General features: G+C 52.1%; 1 protein-coding gene across 2 annotated transcripts in view; it reads right to left on the reverse strand.

The window, feature by feature from the left end:
• Positions 1-12,705: 12,705 nt before the first annotated feature.
• Positions 12,706-18,454, reverse strand: part of Fam78a (family with sequence similarity 78 member A) — a 17,990-nt gene continuing 12,241 nt past the window's right edge. For both annotated transcript variants that reach the window (XM_029535800.1, XM_021194758.2), the window contains one exon: positions 12,706-15,515. In XM_029535800.1, coding sequence (XP_029391660.1) covers positions 14,987-15,515 — 529 coding nt within the window. In that variant the 3' untranslated portion in view covers positions 12,706-14,986. The remainder of the gene's footprint in view (positions 15,516-18,454) is intronic.

Here is an 18,454-nt window from a genome sequence, read left to right on the forward strand (position 1 = left end):
AAAAAAAAAAAAAAGAAAGAAAGAAAACTCAGTTTTCTCCCTCCTCCTCAAGCTCCATGAAGCACAGCTCCCTCCAGGACCAGTCACTGGGGAGTGACCCTTACCATGTCTCCTGAACCAGGAGAGTAGCCTTATGCATTCCCAGCCCAGCATCCTGAGCTTCAGGGGACATGCACTGAGCTGCTGGCTTGACCTGGCCACCTCTCAATGTAATCCACCCCAAAAAAGGAGCTAGAGGGGGCTCCGACAGCAGCAGCACATTCCTCCTGTGCCTCGCTGGGCACCACAGTGAGTGCTGGAGTGTTATCTGGCAGAGCACAGCTGATACGGCCTTATGGAGAGATGTCAAATGCTGTCTCAATGGAGGATTAGTGTGGAGAATTTGAGGTCAAGGGTTTAGGCTGAACTGCCTTCTATGTATAGAAAGGAGCCTGTAAGGGCAGATGAAAGCCTTGGGTGGGTGGGGTAGACAGGATGGTGTGCCAAGGCAGCACGGAGCTGGTTAACCCTTACACCGACCTCCTGTGAGCTTCCCTGTCACAACTGCAGTCCCCTTGGTCTGAAGAGACCTGGTCTGCAAAGTTCCAAGCATATGGAGAGTCAGACCTGCTTCCGGGCAGAGGGGCCTCAAGTGGTGACTGGCTCTTCAATTCCCAAAGGACCAAAAGGGGCCCACACTGAGGCTCTCAAGGCCCCAGCTCCTCATAAGAGGCAGAGCCCTAATGAGTGAAGCATGCAGACAAGTCTCTGGCACGGAGAACGGGTGACAGTCTGGATGGACCCTGTGCCTAATTCTAGGTCTGGTCTTGGCTCTGATGTCTGCTTAGGAACCCAGCAGGGCAGATTCCTCTTGAGATGACAAGGAGCCACTGAACACACCAGGGAGTGTCCATCCCTGATGGTCATGTTCTTCCCCTGAATAAGCATGGAGGCTTGAACTCCCTGTCTGAGGCCCAGGCTGAGACATAGGGGCACACCTGAGCAAGCTGTGGCATGGGGGACACAAAAGCCAGTAGGACCACAGTCACACCGACTGCACCATGACCTGACAACATTACAAAACAGCATCTTAGCAAGGTGGTGGTGGTGGTGCACGCCTTTAATCCCAGCACTTGGGAGGCAGAGGTAGGCAGTTCTTCTGAGTTCAAGGCCAGTCTGGTCTACAGAGTGAGTTCCAAGACAGCCAGGGCTACACAGAGAAACCCTGTCTCAAAAACAAAAACAGCCCCTGAACAAGAAAGAAACCAAAACATCTTCCAGTATGACAAACCCCAAACTACAGTTCTTCCCTCTGCCCTTGACCCAGTCCAGAGCGGTGCCATGTTGTGAACCTGAAAGGTGACAGATGGTCTCTGCAGAGGCTTTGGTAGCACAGGACTCCACAGCCCAAGGAGCAGAACATGCCAGGCCCTCAAAGATTGCACCCAGAGAAAGAAGCATGTCTAAAATGGAATCATATGGACAAGGCCACCTGGCAAACTTGTCAAACCCATGTTGTCCCAGAGCCAGGCCTGTTCGGCTCAAGTGGGCATTACTTGCTGTATCTAAGCCCCTGATGGCAACAACCCCACAGCCTCAGCTGTTGGGTCCACCCTTCCCTTGCTGTGTCTGGACTAAAAGAGGTCATTCCACAGACAAGTTAAGGCCACAGTTGCTGCTTTATCCCCTTCCCGCTTATAAATAGAAGCCATCCATACCAAAGCCCTGGCTGGAGATGCTCAGCGTGGTTTGGGGGTCTAGGATTGGCAGCATCAGAGACTCTAGGCAAGGGGCGAGGAGCTAGAGGGCCGGAGCCTCGCTACATCTCAGCCCTGCTCCAGCCCTGCACCACCTTGCTGCCACAGCTGGTCTTAAGGCCACGATCACAGATGCTGCCTGCATCCTGCCTCTTCCTGTGGCCTGAAGGGACCTTGGATGACCATGCCCCTCTTTCCAGGCCCTGTGGTCTGGCTCTCTCCCTTCCTTGTCCCTCTTGCCTCACTCACTGATGGTTCCAAGTCTGCAGTGTCTGCTCCCCTCCTGTCTCCTGGTGTCCACACCTCCCAAAGGTCTCAGTGTAGGAGCATAAAGCCTCTCCCAAAAGCCCCTTGGGCCACCTTCCCAGTCCTATCTAGTGTCCTAGCTGGATAAGAGGCACACTGTGTTGTTCTTTGTGTCCTTGGCTATTTGATTTATTCAGCTACTGTCTCCTCGAGGCCCCACCTCTGGTGGCCAGCACCATGAGAAGCATATTTATCTGTCCCTAGTCCCTGGCAGTGCTGAAAGCAAGGACCAACTCAAAAGCCTCAGTAGGTGCCTGGTTTGGGTGGGATGGTCTGAAGGTAGTCCAGTAACCCGAAAACAGCCAACGGCACTCTGCTCTTTCAGGTTTCCACCTTGAGGAAGGCGTGAGCTCTGGGTGGGGCACCCAGATGTTGTGATGTGAGACTTCCTGAGCTAGAACCACTTCACCTGCCACTTGTCTCTGTTTCTTTCCCTAGAGAGGCCCAGCCTCCCCGCCATGAGCACACAGCTGACAGCCTCCTCCTCATCCCAGAGCTGACCAGATCTCAGAAATGAGGTTGACTGTCTCAGAAGGAGGGACAAGCCTTGGGCTAAAAGATGCCTTCCTCCTTATCTGCACTTGGCTCTTCCTAGTCTAGGAGGATTCAAGGCTAGCCCCCTAGGACAGGACCCTTCATCCTATCCAGAGCCCCTCTACCTCCCTGACTCACTGCAGCTGCAGCTAGCCAGGGCTGCAGAGAAGAGAAGCAGGCTAGACTGGCGTGAAGTGAAGCCTTTAGCCACTGCTGCCCATGCTGTGAAGGGCTTCTTGAGCCGATGGAACACTATGGCTGTCACCAGCAAGTCACATCTTGAGCTCTTGATTGCCCCATTGTTCATCCTTCCCCAGGACAGGGAGGTGGTACTGCTGGCACCTCAGAGAGGAGGCCTCACAGTGCAGCTAGAACGCGCCCCCTCAGACCCCTGGGCTGGCTGCTGGGAGCCAGGGCCTCTACTTATCAAACTAAATCCCTGAGATGTGGGAAGCTCTGGTCCCCTTCCCACGGGGGGTTTAGGTCCTTCGCAACACACTGACCACTCACTGAGGTCTTCAAAGGTCCTCTTCTCACGCTGGGCCACTCTGAAAACAGAATTAACTACTCTGAGGCATTCAAGCCAAGTGGTGCCGGGCTGTGTGGCTGTCTTCTTTACAGACCATGGGACCCTCAACCATCATAAGCAGACTCCTCTGTGGACCAAGACCTCACAGGGCAGCATGCTCCGGATGAGCCTCCAGATCTGAAGACACAGGCCCTGCAGCTCCATGAAGCTCCGCAGCTCCACACAGGTCCCTCACAAGCTCGGAATGCTCAGGCACAGCAGGTGCTCCCAGGAAAGTGGGGAGTCCCTGCGGTGTGACTCCTGTGAGGTTGGCGACTCCTGAGGTGTACCACTGCAATCTTTGTCCAGTACTACAATTACCATACTTCTCTTTCTTTCCCCCTCTAAGCTCTGGGTATCTGGTTAAGACTTTAAAAAAAAAAAAAAAAAAAAAAGATTTCTTTCAATTTTTGGAGACAAAGTCTCTTACTGTGTCTGGCCTTGGACCTCCAGACCCTCAACCTTTCGGGTTCTTGGATGACTTTGTTTTGAGACCGGGTTTCTCTGTGTAGCCCTGGCTGTCCCGGAACTCGCTCTGAAGACCAGACTGGATGTTTGTTACCCTGCAGCTAAGATCAAAGTCTGATGCTAACCAGACTGCCCTGAGCTCAATGCAAAACGACAGACTCCCTTTGTCGTGGGGTGGGTAGGGGGACTCCTGGACCCCTCCTACGGAATGTCAGGTAATCCTGCATCTGAGATCCCTGCACCGCCTCCCAATGACAGTGAGGCAGCCTTCAGCCAATGACCTTGGCCCACTCTGATATTCTCATCCCCTTCCCCAAACCATGTATCCCTTAGCTCACCCTGAATAAAGTGTATGCATACAAACCCACCCCAAATAAGGAACTACACACGAGCTAAGGTCATGCCGAGGGCTGTTTCATTGAAGATCTTTTTACCTAAGAGAGCTGTCACACTAAGGTCCCAAGAGGAGGTCTCCGTCTCTCTCCCTATCCCCAAGAAATTCGCTCTCAGACAGACCCAGGATGCTGCCCATTCCAGACTCCCATTTCCTCCTTCCAGATGGTTGTACAGTGGCATCTGGACTCCCTGAGGGAGCTGAGGACGCAGGACCACAGGTCTCAAGTTCAAAGATCCGCCTGCCTCTGCCTCCAGAGTGCTGGGATCAAAGGCGTGAGTTACCTTGAATCTGCTGCCTTGGTTATTTCCAATTTGGCTTTCCTCTGGGAAGTACAGGAAGGTTCTGGCCCATAACCTTTCTTTGGGTGAGCTGAGCTGTATTCTCCCTTTTCCAACAAGATGAATGGGTGGGAGGTAGGTCTGCCCTCTTATGTGAGAAACTGAAGTCTACTCAAGACAGTTGACCTTGACCATCAAAGAAAAGGAGGGTGACCCCGAGACCCCAGAGAGAAATAGGGGAGACCTGCAGTTGCTAAGGTTACAGTTCTGGAGAAAGTTCCAGACCACAGTGCAGGACAGGGGTTAGATGGAGGCCAGCAGGCTTGACTGGTTCATTAGCAGAGTCCTAGAGAGGACACAGAACAATGGATATCTGAAGAGCCCCCACAAGTGATAAGGGCTGCCCAGCACATGCAGGGAGGAAAACGAGGTGACCTAGAGGCGACCTGCAGAGACCCAGAGCAAGAACTATCAGAAGGACTAACTCCCCCAGCACGGAGCTCACACCAGCCAAACTATCAGAAGGACTAACTCCCCCAGCACTGAGCTCACACTTGGGGTTGCTAGTCTTCCACCGAATGTCACTCAGTCACTAAGGAGTTTAAAAGCAAGATACAAGTGAATCCAACTATTTCCACACCAGGTCCCAGAACTGAGCTTGCACGTGTGGCTTGGGGAAGTGTTAACCTAGAGCACAAAGATCTGGGATCAGACACTACATAAACCAGGCATGACTGTGATTCCAGCACCCTGGAGACAGAGGCAGCTAAGATCATCCTCAGTCGCATAGAGGATTAAAGGCCAGCCTGAGCTATGTGAGACCCTCCCCCCCCCCAAAAAAAAGAAAGGAAACTAAAACATGAAGCAAAAGCAGAGTCCAGAACTCAGTTTCAGAACACTATGGGAACACAAAAGGACCTGTCATATAACATGGTAAATCTCATAGCATCTAGCGTCTGATCAGAAATTATCCAGCATGCAAAACAGCAGAGAAACACATTCTCTAAGGAGGAAACCAGAAAAACCACTGCTAACATCTGAAATTCTGCATTTGCAGGAAAGGTACAGTCAAGATTTTCCTGCAGACCTGGCATGACCATTATGGTCCCCAGCAGAGCCCCCCCCCAGTGCAACAGAGGGATAACATGATGCTGCAGAGTGTGGCAGCCACGTCTGTGCAACAGCAGTGCCAGGGGCAGGATCACCAGACCCTCTTCTCAGGTGGAAGCGTGACTGAGCGTGGAATTCCAGTGGTGCTATTGTCACAAGGTCCTAACCATGCTGGGGTGTGACTTTACAGTGTCAGATCTTAGAAACTGCCCATGCTCCTACAAATAAATGCAATAATTTCCTTGGGTCACCAAACAGGACGTGAACAGCATTGTTCCTTTGAGCCTGCTGTCTCTTATCAGGGGTAAATAGATATTTGTTCATTTCTCTCCAGGACCAGAAGAAAGATGAACATACTACTTGGGCTAGCAAGGCAGCTTAGCAGAGAAAGGAGCTTTCTGCCAAGTCTCATGATCTGAGCTCAACCCCCAGGACCTACATGGTATAAGGAGAGACCACTCTACAGGTTGTCCTCTGACATACACAAACACGCATGCATGCACACATGCGTGTACTACACAAGGGTATGGAAGCTACAAAAGCAATCTAGTTGAACTTCTAGAGATGAAAACTACAGTCTCTGAGATGAGACTATCCTGGAAGGAATTAACAAAAGAGGGAAAGATTAGGAACTATGAAGACCTTGCTGTCAGCCCGAGATGGGGGAGAAGTCCCCAGCCCAGGTCTACTGCTATTACTCTACAGAATGATGTCTGGACTCAGCGTGTGGCCGCAATCAACGTCATTGTAAGGAGAGCTGAGTCACTGAACTGCAGAGTAGGTTAGATGGCCGCCCAGAGTTAGTCCCCTTATAGAGACCTTGCTCTGGCACGGCTCTGTTGTCCATTTCAAAGGCTGTTCTTCTAAATGATAGCAATGAAAGCAAGACAAAATGAAGTCATACAGAAAGACAACTTCCCATGGGCTGGAAGCCTGGAAAAGAGGAGGGCAGGAAGCCTGATGGTGTGGGCCTGCACTCCCAACACCTGGGAGGTGAGGAGAGAAAATTCATAGTCGTCCTTGGCTTCATAGACAGTTTGAGGTTAGCCTTGGTTATATGAGATCCTAACTCAAGGGGAAAGAAAATGTGGCTGGGCGTGGTGGCGCACGTCTTTAATCCCAGCACTTGGGAGACAGAGGCAGGTGGATCTCCTGAGTTTGAGGCCAGCCTGGTCTACAGAGTGAGTTCCAGGACAGCCAGGGCTATACAGAGAAACCCTGTCTCGAAAAACCAAAAACAAAAACAAAAAAACCCCAAAAAACAAAAAAAAAAGACAAGAGCCAGCCATATACTGCCCATATACTGCCCATATACTGCCCCTATGCTGCCCATATGCTGCCCATATATTACCCATATGCTGCCCATATACTGCCCATATGCTGCCCATATACTGCCCATATACTGCCCATATGCTGCCACAGCTCCAAATCTAAGGCACAATAGATCCAAAAGGATGGAAACCATTAGTATGCCAATATAAACGTTCTCAAAAAAGCTGGAGTGTCCAAACTCATATCAGGTACAGTAGAGGCAGAGGCAGGCTGAGCTCTGTAAATTCGAGGCCAGCCTGAGTGAGTTCCAGGACAGCCGGGCCCATGTACTGAGACACTGTCTTCTTTTCTTTTCTTTTTTCTTTTTTCTTTTTTTTTTTTTTTTTTTTTTTTTTTTTTTTTTTTTTTTTTTTTTTTTTGTTTTTTCGAGACAGGGTTTCTCTGTGTAGCCCTAGCTGTCCTGGAACTCACTTTGTAGACCAGGCTGGCCTCGAACTCAGAAATCTGCCTGCCTCTGCCTCTGCCTCCCGAGTGCTGGGATTAAAGATGTGCGCCACCATGCCCAGCTGAGAACCTGTCTTAAAAATAATCATTAAAGCCAGGCAGTGGTGGCACACGCCTTTAATTCCAGCACTTGGAAAGCAGAAGCAGGCGGATTTCTGAGGTCAGAGAAACCATGTCTTGAAAAACCAAAAATAACTAAATAACTAAATAAACAAACAAATAATCGTTAAATAAGATAGATTCACTTCTGTGTGAATGTCTACAATTAAAAAGGCTATCTCAGGGGAGTGGCAGGTGGGTGGAGGGTCGGTGGCACCAGATTATGATCAGATATCTGTGGCAGGCTGCTGCACACAGTAACTTTGTCTAATAACAGAGCACATGTTTCAAAGAGCTGGATGGAAGGATTTTGAATGTTTCTACCAGAAATAAGTGATCTATGTTGGAGGGTGCGTACTTGTTCCATATGAGTTAAACATGCCATGGACACGTACAGAAACTCTATGTGGTCCCCTGACCCGGTCCTCGGGACAGTCAACGGGGTCTGCAAGAGAGAGAGAGAGAGAGAGAGAGTGGGGACTGAGGGGCAAGGGACGGGAAGAATAGAAACAAAACCGGCTAAGGATCAAGTCGTCTCATTTATTGGAAGGCAGCCATGGGTGTATATGCGCTCACTGGGGAGTGCAGCTGGAGACCCTTAGCCACAGGTCCAGGATGTGTAGGAGAAAAACAAGATGTCATCATCAGAGTGTGTTCAGCTGTGGCGGGCTTCTTGCAAAAACATCATGCTAGGAAAACAAGTCTCTCGTCAGGGTGGGAAAGTACCACCTGTAAGTAAATAGCCCGAGATGGCTGCAGAGATGACAGCCGCTTTCTGCTAAGAGTCGGCTCCCGACAGTCCCCACGATGATTAACAGTGAACACCAATGTGACAGGCTTGAGAATCACCTCAGAGATCCTCCTCGGGGCAAGTCTGTGACCGATTATCTTGATTGGGTTAATGGAAGCTGGGAAACCCACTGTAAAAGCAAGTGGTGCCTCTCTCTGGGCTCCAATCCTGGGCTACGTAAAAAGGTCGTTTGTACCTTTCTTTAAAGCTTAAGCGCACAACTTTCGCAGCCCATCCATCCCACTCCCAGGATAACTCACCAGTGTAGCAACAAGCCTTTGCAGCAACTTCGCATGCAACCGTCAGAAAAGGTGAGCCACCCACCACCAAGTGAGCAAAGCGGCTGGAGAGATGGCGCAGTGGCTAAGAGCACTCCTTGCAGGTGATCAGGGTTTTATTCCCAGCACCATGTGGTGGCTTACAACCATACATAACTAGTTCTTCTCATCTCCATGGACACCGGGAACACACATAGTGCACAGACATACATGCAAAAACCCACACACATAAAATAGAAAACTTAAACATGTGTGTGTGTGCACGCGTGTGCAAATACAGTAATTATCGCATGGTTGTCTGACAGGGAGGGATGGTCAAAGACAGGATTAAGCATTTATGGGCTCCCTGGTCATGTGACCATCCAGTCTACCGGTGTCACAGTCACAGCTCCTGTGGGATCCCCAACTCTCGTGGGGAGGTTGGCACACCACTCTGATTCACAGCCACAGGGCAAGGGCTCAGAGAACAGGCAGGTCTGCAAAGGGTAACGACAGAAGCCAGGTGACTGCCTGCCTCACCTTCACAGGAAGTGGCAGACTGTTTACAGGAAATCCCTCAGCCTCATACTTAGCAACATCCAAAGTCCTGGCTAACCACTGGGTCTGGCGAGCTGCTAGATCAGGCACCGTGCTGCTGGGGTGATAAGCTGTACCCCACTGCAGAGTTCTTCATTGCTCAGAGACACTGAGTCCCCAGTGGAACCCTTTCTCAACTCGGCAACCAGATTCAGGCCAGTGTTGTAGCTTTCACAGGGAGCACCCTGTTATGCCCTGCGGGGTCCCCATTTCCTTACCACATCTTGATGATGAGCTATATCGGGACTAAAAGAATTAGGAACACCCAAGCTTAGAGCTGTAAACACCTGCCCCAAAGGATCATAAAAGACTTCAAAGGTACAGTAAGTCCCTGTCACCATGGTACCCAGAAAGATGTTTTCCCTCCTCTTAGCTTCCTGCCTGTCTGTACACAGAAATAGCCGCATCCCAGACAAACACAGCATCTCTGGTCTCTAGATAAAATCTTTGGCTTCCAGGACAGATGCTCTGAGCAAGGACCCTGTTTATCATGAAGCCTGCCTGTCTGGGCCCAGCCTGGTAGGGAAGGCAGACAAGGTATGTGCGTCCCCTGCCCGTTGAGACCAGACTAGTCAGGTCAGACTCAGAAAGACAAGTGGCAGCAGCCAGGAATAGTCCTGGACATCGAGATGCTCACTCCAGAGAGCCACCCTTCACCACTCTGGTCTAAAATGTCACCTGATAAAATACCAACCAAAACCAGGCCCGGGGCGGAGATAATCCTGTCTCTGCATTCCCAGCCGTCACGTCTAGAGGAGTGGAAAAGGCTGAGCCCAGACAGCAAATGGACTGGCTTTTGGCAGGTCTCAGAGTGATCAGAAATTTCTCTGGACACAGCTCAGAACATGCCCGCTCCTTGTGGAGACAGTGGTATACAGCTAACGCATCAGCACTCAGGTCTGAGGCTGGGGGATCACTGTAAATTCAAGGCCAGTCTGTGAGGCATACCGAGTCCCAGGCCAATCTGGGGTACAGTGTGAGACTCTGTCTCAAGGAACAGAAGTTTCCAGTACCAGAAGCTTCGTGCCTTGCAGGACAGGCTAAGCGAAGGGGCAATAGAGAGACTGGCAAAGCTGCAGGGAAGCAAGGGCAGGTCCAGGGCCTTCTGAAGCTTCTTAGTCTAGTGACCTTCATCTAGTGACCTTCAACAGGCCTCAGGTCACTTCCCAGGGCCAGTTTCTTCCTCTGAGAAAGGGAGGGGGAGGAAGGCAGGAAAAGGCCCTGGGACCATGTACAGCTGTGGGATGGGGAACTTTCCTATAGCTGCTTGCATAGTACTTCAGTAGGCTCTGGGGTATGTGTGTGTGTGTGTGTGTGTGTGTGTGTGTGTGTGTGTGTGTGTGTACAGAGGCCAGTAGTCAACCTCAGGTATGGTTCCTTAGGAGACATCCACCCTGATTTTTGTTTTTGTTTTTCCTTACCTGGGTCATAGTTCCTACGTGGCAAGCATATGACCAGTCTCTCTGAAGTCTCTCTGAAGTCCTTTAGTGGACAGTTTAGGGGTAGTGTATGCGCTGTGGCCTGTTGCTGCTTCCAGTACCTGGACCTCAACCAGCTGGGAGCCAGTGTTTGTGGAGGACCCAGGGGACATGGAGGATGGCCAGGGGACACAAAGCCACAAAAAGCACTCCAGCTTCTAGAAGTGTCTGCAAGCCCAAGAGCTGAACAGCCCCTCCAGCCCCTGTAGGCCCCAGCGAGAGTCTCCACCAAGACGCGGCTGTGCGTCCTTTGAGGCCTCATGACTGATCCTACAGTGAGTTTCTGGTTCTTCTGGGACTGACCAGGGCAGAGGCTCGGCAGAGGGACAGCTGTCACAGCAGCAGGCAAGCAGAGATTCTGTGCACCCGCTTCCTGGAACCATGTTCAGCAGTGGCTTGCCCGTTCCGACAGCTGGCTCCAGGCCCCGGGGGCCCTGGAGAGGACGCTGCCCCTGCCTTTGTGGATTTGGTATCTCTCGCTCACTGTCAGCCTAGCCTGGACTTCTGAATTTAACTTGCCATGAGCTAGAGTAGGTAGGGGGCTTTCACTGAGCCATCAGATGTCACCTGGAAGCCACTTGCCTCCTGCACATTCCACTACCCAAACCCAGGCTGCCACATCCCACTGTGGTGCATCTGTATGCTGTCCCAAAGATGGCTTCCTGAGCTCCTGGGGTCTGGTTTGGTGATCTGATTGAACTACCCTTTTGAGAACACACACACACACACACACACACACACACACACACACACCATAAAACAACAAACACTCATCACAGTCCCTTGCACCCTTGCACGCATGCGCAGTCCACAATCAAAAACCAAACTGACACAGGCACTTCCCAGGAGCCATCAGATGGAGAGTACCAGAGAAGCCCACGATGCAACTTCCTGCATCTAGTCTTGTACTGTTGGTATTGTACTATAAAGTACCCAGAGAAGCCAAGCCTAAGGCCTGGATGGGTAAATTGGGCACTTCCTGCCCTCATAGCCCTGCAGTGAGGCCACATCCACTTTTTTTGTTTGTTTTTGTTTTTGTTTTTCGAGACAGGCTTTCTCTGTGTAGCTGTGGCTGTCCTGGAACTCACTCTGTAGACCAGGCTGGCCTCGAACTCAGAAATCCGCCTGCCTCTGCCTCCTGAGTGATGGGATTAAAGGCGTGCGCCACCACTGCCTGGCTAAAGTCTGCTTTTCTATGGGCCATACATAACTAAGTACACAGACTTCTGGGACATGAGGTGGGGAGAAAGGCCTTTGCTGCCTGCAGACCCTGGATGGAGGCCATGCTGCAGGCTAAGGGCTTCCTTAATAAAAGCCGATGATTATTTGGCACCAAATGTATACCCAGAGTCTTCTGCTCTGGCTGAGCATGCAGTGTCAGAGGCTGGCTCAGGCTGGAGTCAAATTTCGGCTCTACCTCTTGTAAGACATGAGGTCTGCCAGTTCTCGACACCCCATTCACAACCTGCTTCCTTATCCATAAGATGGAGAAGCCCCATCATGGCCCGGTCACTCTAGAATCAGAGCCTAATTTATTCATCCACATTGGCCACAGGCAGTGCCCAAGAGCCTCTTTCCAAGAAAGCCCGGGTTTCATCCAAGTCCACATAAATGATCTTGTGCCAGGAGTCCACCATCAGGACAGAGTCACTCTAGCAACTGTGGGTCCCCCAACTTTCCACACAAATGTTCCAAAAGCTGGGGCTAGTCAGTTGAGTGCCTGTTGCACACGGAGGAGGACTAGAATGGATTCCCCAAGCCCAGGTAAAGCCGGGCACCGTAGTGTAAGTCAACGACCCCAGCACCGGGTCACTCACGCTTGCTGGGCAGCCAGTCTAACCTATTGGTGAGTTCCAGGTTCCTCAAGAGATTCTCCCTCAAAAAATAAAACAGAGACCCCTTGAAGACTTTGACCTCTGGTCTCTACAGACATGTGGAGTGCATGGGCAAGGAACACACACACACACACACACACACACACACACACACTCCTGCAAAAGCTTTTCTTAAGTCTACTGTCCTTCCGGGACACTAGTCAGGAATATTTCTACAATCCCAGTGCCAGTCCCGATGGAGACAGGAGCGTGAGTAAGAGGGTGTACAGGCTGACAGGCCCAAGTCCCTGTCTTCAGGCACTCAACACAGGAACCACAGCCACACATCGTCTCCCAAACACTCTCAGCTGGCCGGCCACAGTGACCCTGCTACCCGACATAACCGCCACCAGAGCCAAGGGTGCTTTAAAATTAATTTTATTTCTCTTTATATCTTTTATTTTAATCTTAAAAAAAAAAAAAAAAGGTTTCTTTGACATTGTCTTCAAGAGTCTCGCGCCTGCTGGTAAGTGCACGCATGGGTTCGTGTTCACAGTACTGTCCGTGACCAAGGACAGTTGGTGCTTATTGCTAGAAACAGTGAGTGTCCATACCCGGGTGGGCATGGGTGTGAAGGACAACAGTGGAGGGAAGCCTGGGGTCTGTCAACCACATGAGGCAATGGACCAAGGGGAGCAACCCAAGAGGAGCTGGGCGTTCTCGTCCAGATCCACACAGCCTCTCTGGGGTTCTCCCTAGCCCCGTCTGTCTTCTGCCAGGCAGGAGGGTAGAGAGGAAAGAGGAGCCGAGGAAGCCAGGTGGGCAAAGCCAGGCATGCAGTGGGGAAGGAGTGCAAGAAATGTGGGTTTGGGGGTCCCCCTGTCCAGAGCAGTTCAGGCCGTCCCTACTGTGATTCCTAATCCTTATTCCCACCAAACCCTTAGAGACCACTCAGCCCAGGACCAGGACTCGCTCCCAACCCTCATCAGGGCCTGTCTCTTTTCTTTGGGGCAAGGAAGTCCTGCGCACAGAGAAGGCCTTTCCAGTCACCAGCCAACCCTGATCTAGTGTGGGGCAGAGACCTCATGGCTCTCCCAGCTAAGGTGACAGAGAAAGGGGAGGCTCCAGGGAGGTCCAGCCCTGACAAGTGGCTCTCCAGCCAACTGTGCCCTGGGCATGCTCTGTTCGGTGCGCTCCAGGTGACTGCAACCCCCAGCCGGAAGGACAAGCGTCTCGAGTGTAGAAACAGGGCTAGGCTCTAGCTGTGCCCTCCCACGCTGCCTCCGAGGCTCCCCCACAAATGGCTCAGCAGCAGCAAAAACATTCTTTGTCTCATGGTAACGGTTTTCTGTGCTTATTACTGGTTCGAATCCAGTGATGCAGCTGTTAGCACGCTTAACGGAGTGTCCCTCAAGCCACTCAAAACAGACATTTCTAGAAACCATGGCATCACTCAAGGACAAGTTCTAGGGCTCCAGAAGGGAGACCCCAAGACTGCCTACCATGTGTCAAGCCAGTTTCACCATGGCCTGATACCTCCCCAAGTGAGTCAGCTGACTGCTCCCCAGACCTCCACCCTGCCCCCAGGAGCACCTATGATGGGGAGGGGAGGGACCCAAGCACCCTCCAGCTGGTGCTTAGCGCCTATATGCAGCCCACCCCAGAGAGTCCGGGAGCCGCTTCCCCTGAGAATGAAACCAGAAGCCCTGATGCGGCTTCTTTACAGTGTGCTAGCGTATGGGCATCCCTGGGTGCTGAAACCCCAGATTCAAGTGTGACAGTGCTGGCCAGGAGGAAAGGGCATGCCACCTTTACCTTAAGACGCCTGGGAATGTCCAGACTCGGTGGCAATGTCCCGACCCCAACCCCGCCAGGCATTTGGGACCATGGTAATGGAAGAGAAGAAGCCACATTCCTAGGGGTGGGCTCTAGAGATAGCAAAGGTGAGAAAGTGACCCATCTCCACCCCAACACTTTGGGGACTCCCCATTTCTTCTCCCAGAGTACCTCCACCAGGCAAGTTAAGGCTACTGAGGAGAGAGGAGGGGTCAGGGATCTATGCCCTGCTCAGCTCGCACCCCAGCAGGTACTGGGGAGGGGTCCTACTGGGGTGGAATAGAAGCTCTAAGCAGAGTCTGTGGTTTTGATTCTGCGCAAATAACGGGATAAAACAGATGGTTTTAGACCTGAGATCGCACTCTTGCCCCTCACCCAGGCGCCCAGGAGGAGGAGCGCGGCTCAGGTGGGCCTCCCCTCTTCCCAGCGCTGACAGAAGAGGGCAAGTCCTGTAGGGCAGAGATCCGTGGTCTTTCCAGTTCTTTCTCTCCTTTAAATTCAGCTTAAGGCAGAAGTTTGGCAAAGCAAGTCTACATAAGGCCGCATGGCAGAGGGCAGGCAGAGGGGAGGCAGGACGAGCAGGCTGGGGCCCCTGACAAACAGCCTCCTCCCCTGCCCCTGCATCCACAAAGAGGAGGGGGAAATTAAAAAAAAAAAAAAAAAAAGCGGGGTTTCAGAGAGTCAATGAACACTGAGGTTGTGATAGGAGGAGAGGAGCCCTGGGGGTGGGGTGGGGTGGGTGCCTGTTGTCCCTTGGCCCCCCTCCCTGCGGGGAAGCACGTGGAGGAGCCAGGAGGCCAGCCGGTATTAGCACAGTGAGATCCGCCCCGGGAGAAGGTAGAATGGTTGTATTTTTCTGAATGGCCGGACATGGCATCTGGGTTTCCTCCTGAGCAGTAATATCGTTACTAGGTTGAGTCTCACCTCGCAGCAGCCTGGCTGTTACCGGTGCTTGGGCGGGATCACCACCAGCGGTTGCCCGTACTTGGGTCTCCACATGAGGACCTGAGCATCGTTGGCGTTGGGCTTGACCAGGGCGCTGGGCGGGATGGGCTCGTTCTTGCTTAGGATTTTAGGCTGGTCCTGGGCAATGGGCTCCCGCAGCCTGGCGCGCTGGCCCAGGGGCCGGTTGGGATTCACCTCAATGCTAAGCTGCATGCGCCAGTGCAGGGTCTGTAGGATGATCATATCATTGGTGGAGGTGTTGGTGGCCACCAGCCACGTGGTGAAACTCTGGTCCCGGTAGATGTTGGTCAGTTTGGCCACGTTGCTCTCACTGACGGGCACGGCCCACGTGACGCTGGGGTAAAAGTTATCGTTCATGCTGATGATGAACTTGGAGTCTCTCTTGGTGGGCCCCACAATTGTGCAGGTCTCCGTGGTATTGCCGTACCAGGGGTAGTTCACCCCATCAGAGTCACTGATGGCCTCGATCTTTCCTTCCTGAAGGTCGGGGAGCTCCCAGCTAGACCTAGGGGGCAAAGAGGGTCAGATGTGAGGCTCAGTCACCGGTAAGGCTTTTCTGCATTCTTAGGATGGGTCAGGTACTGTCCTGGACCCTGGAGACAGGAGGTATTCAACCCCCTTTGCTCGTGGGGCTGACGTGGGATGGAGCAGACAATAAACGGGACACTCAATACCAGGTAAGCTGAGTCCAATCACAGGCTGCTTCAATAACCCAAGTGCTAGACTGAAGAGATGACTCAGTAGTTCACCCACTGCTCTTACAGAGCACCCAAGTTCAGTTCCCACATCAGCAGCTCACAAAAATCCTTAACTCCAACCCCAGGAGATCTGGCCTATGTGGGCACCTGCACTCATGTGCACACACACACACACACACACACACTCACACACACACACACACACACACACACACACACTCAAAATATTTTGGAGGGTTGGAAACATAGCTCAGCAGTTAAGAGCACTGCTGATCTTTTAGAGGTCCTGAGTTCAAGTCCCAGCCCCGACATGGTAGTTTTTCAACCATCTATAACTGTAGTCCCATGGGATCCGGTTCCCTCTTCTTGTGATGTACATGCAGGCAAGACACCCATATACATACAATATATACATAACCTTAAAGCTATGTATATATAACAATTTTTACAAGACTATTCTCTGAGTACCTTTCCCAGGCCAGACCACCATTGAAGGCAAGCACCCTCCATGAAAGCCACAGTCATTAAACTCCTAGATGTCAGTTGGGATTTGGAGAAGCCCAAACTTGACAGGGACTTGTCACTGAGTCTACAGTAATGACAAACACTGGCAAAGTAGGGCCTTCATGAACACCAGTGGAATAACCATATGAAGCCACACAGTTCTATGATCTTAGTCAGGGTGGAGGCCATGGCCTCTCAGAGGCTAGGGCCTCTACTGGACACACAGCCTAGGAATACAGCCTAGGGTGGGAGCGCAATTCAGTAGAACTTCCTCCTGCCACATCTGTCCCTCCTGGGATGTGAGTGTGTCAGGTAGAAGGGACACACTCTACCTGCTGAGCCTGTGGTGGGTGTTGAGCTTGAACACGGAATCCCACAGGCTTTACTCCCAGTGGAGTCACAGTCTCCCTCAGTGGCAGGAGAACCCAGGCAAGCTCCCCCTCACCCTGGGACCCTCAGAAGGATCATACGTATCCCAGGGAGACTGCAGGAGCTGTACAGATGCTTACCAATCCAAGGCACATGCACAGCAAAGGCCTCCTGCGGAGACTGCCAGGGCTGGTACAGAAACTCAGGAGAGGCGCCACCAGCCTAGCTAAGTTACTATGGGGACACAGAGACACCCTGCAGTTCCCAAGCACCTGTGGCTATTGGAAAACACTCTCTGGGCTTCAGGGTCCCTCAGATGACAGACCCAGGGACTATTACCCAGAAGAACCCCGGGTGGAACAAGGCCCAACAGGGAACGAGGCAGCGCTTGTTCAGATGTAGCCAGGGAGTGGGGTTTACTGCCCATGAGCCTAACTGACCCACCCACTTTCCGGTCAGGCCTAATAACACAGCACTAAGGCTCACATCTACTGCCCCAACCCACAGCTCACCCGGAGCCCACACTCCTTTTAAAAGAACATTCCTAGCCAGGCATCTGCCTATAATCCCGGCCCCTGGGAGATGGAAGCAGGCAGATATGGAGTTCAAAGTCATCCTCAGCTACAGGGCAAGTTCAAGGCTAGCCTGGGCTCCAGGAGGCTTCTGTCAAAACCAACAAAAGCACTTTTCTGTCTTCTGTGGTGGGAATAACTAAGGGAGAGAGCCACTGAGTCCAGGGCTGAATGGATATGGAAAACAGTTCCTCCACACAATGGAGGAGCCTTGAAAGGAAAGGAAATTCTGACACACACTGCGGCATGAAGGAGCCCAGGAGCACTGTGCTAACTGAAAGCCACCACAGAAAGGTACCTACTGCAGGACAGCACTGACGCGTGGCGCCCAGAGCCCCTGAGTTCTGGAACCGAAAGTGGAGCCAGGGCTGCCCTGGGCAGGAAAGCGGGGTGCTGCTTAAAAGGTGGGGTTTCAGTTAGCAAAGGCAGAGTCTCACAGGACAGTGGGGTGCTTCTGAGGGTACCTAACGCCACTGAATTGCACACCCTAATCATGCGGCTCTCAGTCTGACTGCTGGAGTGTCACAGTATGGGGGCCACAGGAGAATGGGCAGGAGCAGGTTGGTGTTTGTGTGGTGTGTGTACATGTTTGTGTGGCACAGTACGTGCGTGCACGTGCATGCACATGCACTCCTGTGAGAGGCCCAGGTTCTCACCATGTTAGTCTGGCTGGCTTTGGGCATTCCCACTCTCTGTCTCCCACAAACTGGAATTACAAGCAGACCCTCCCACCCAGCCAGTTTTCACTTGTACCCTAGGAATCTAAACTCTGGCAGCCAGGGGCCTGTGTGCAAGCACTTCACAAGCCCCATTCCACGGAACCCCAGACTCTGCTAAACTTTCTGTTCCTCTCATTGCTAAGTTCACAAAACCATGTGTGACAGTTCAGGACCTGGGTACGGCTAGCCACAATGAAACTGTCTCCCCACGGCAAGCAATCCCTTGGGCCCAGCTCCACACCACTGGGTCAGCACCCCAGGTGGGGTCCCTGACTCCACAGCAGGATGCAGACCAGAGGAGGCCCTCAGCCCTGCCCTGAAGCAGCTTCCGTCTCTCCGTCTCACCCCACTGGGTTCAGGCCCTTGCTTTTCCTCGGAAGTCTTTTTAGTGTCCTGTTTGCTTTGCTGGGCTGAGAAGGGGAACCCAGAACCCTTGACAAAGCTACATCATGCTCTAACCACTGAACCCCACATCCCTAGCCTGGGGCGGGAACAGTTTTACTTCTTTTGGCATTCGGGTTACAGTGGGGAGGGTGTTAGAAGATCTCATTCTGGGCTGGAGAGATGGCTCAGTGGTTAAGA

The sequence above is a fragment of the Mus pahari genome, chromosome 3 (assembly GCF_900095145.1).
Source record: "Mus pahari chromosome 3, PAHARI_EIJ_v1.1, whole genome shotgun sequence".
NCBI lineage: Eukaryota > Metazoa > Chordata > Mammalia > Rodentia > Muridae > Mus > Mus pahari.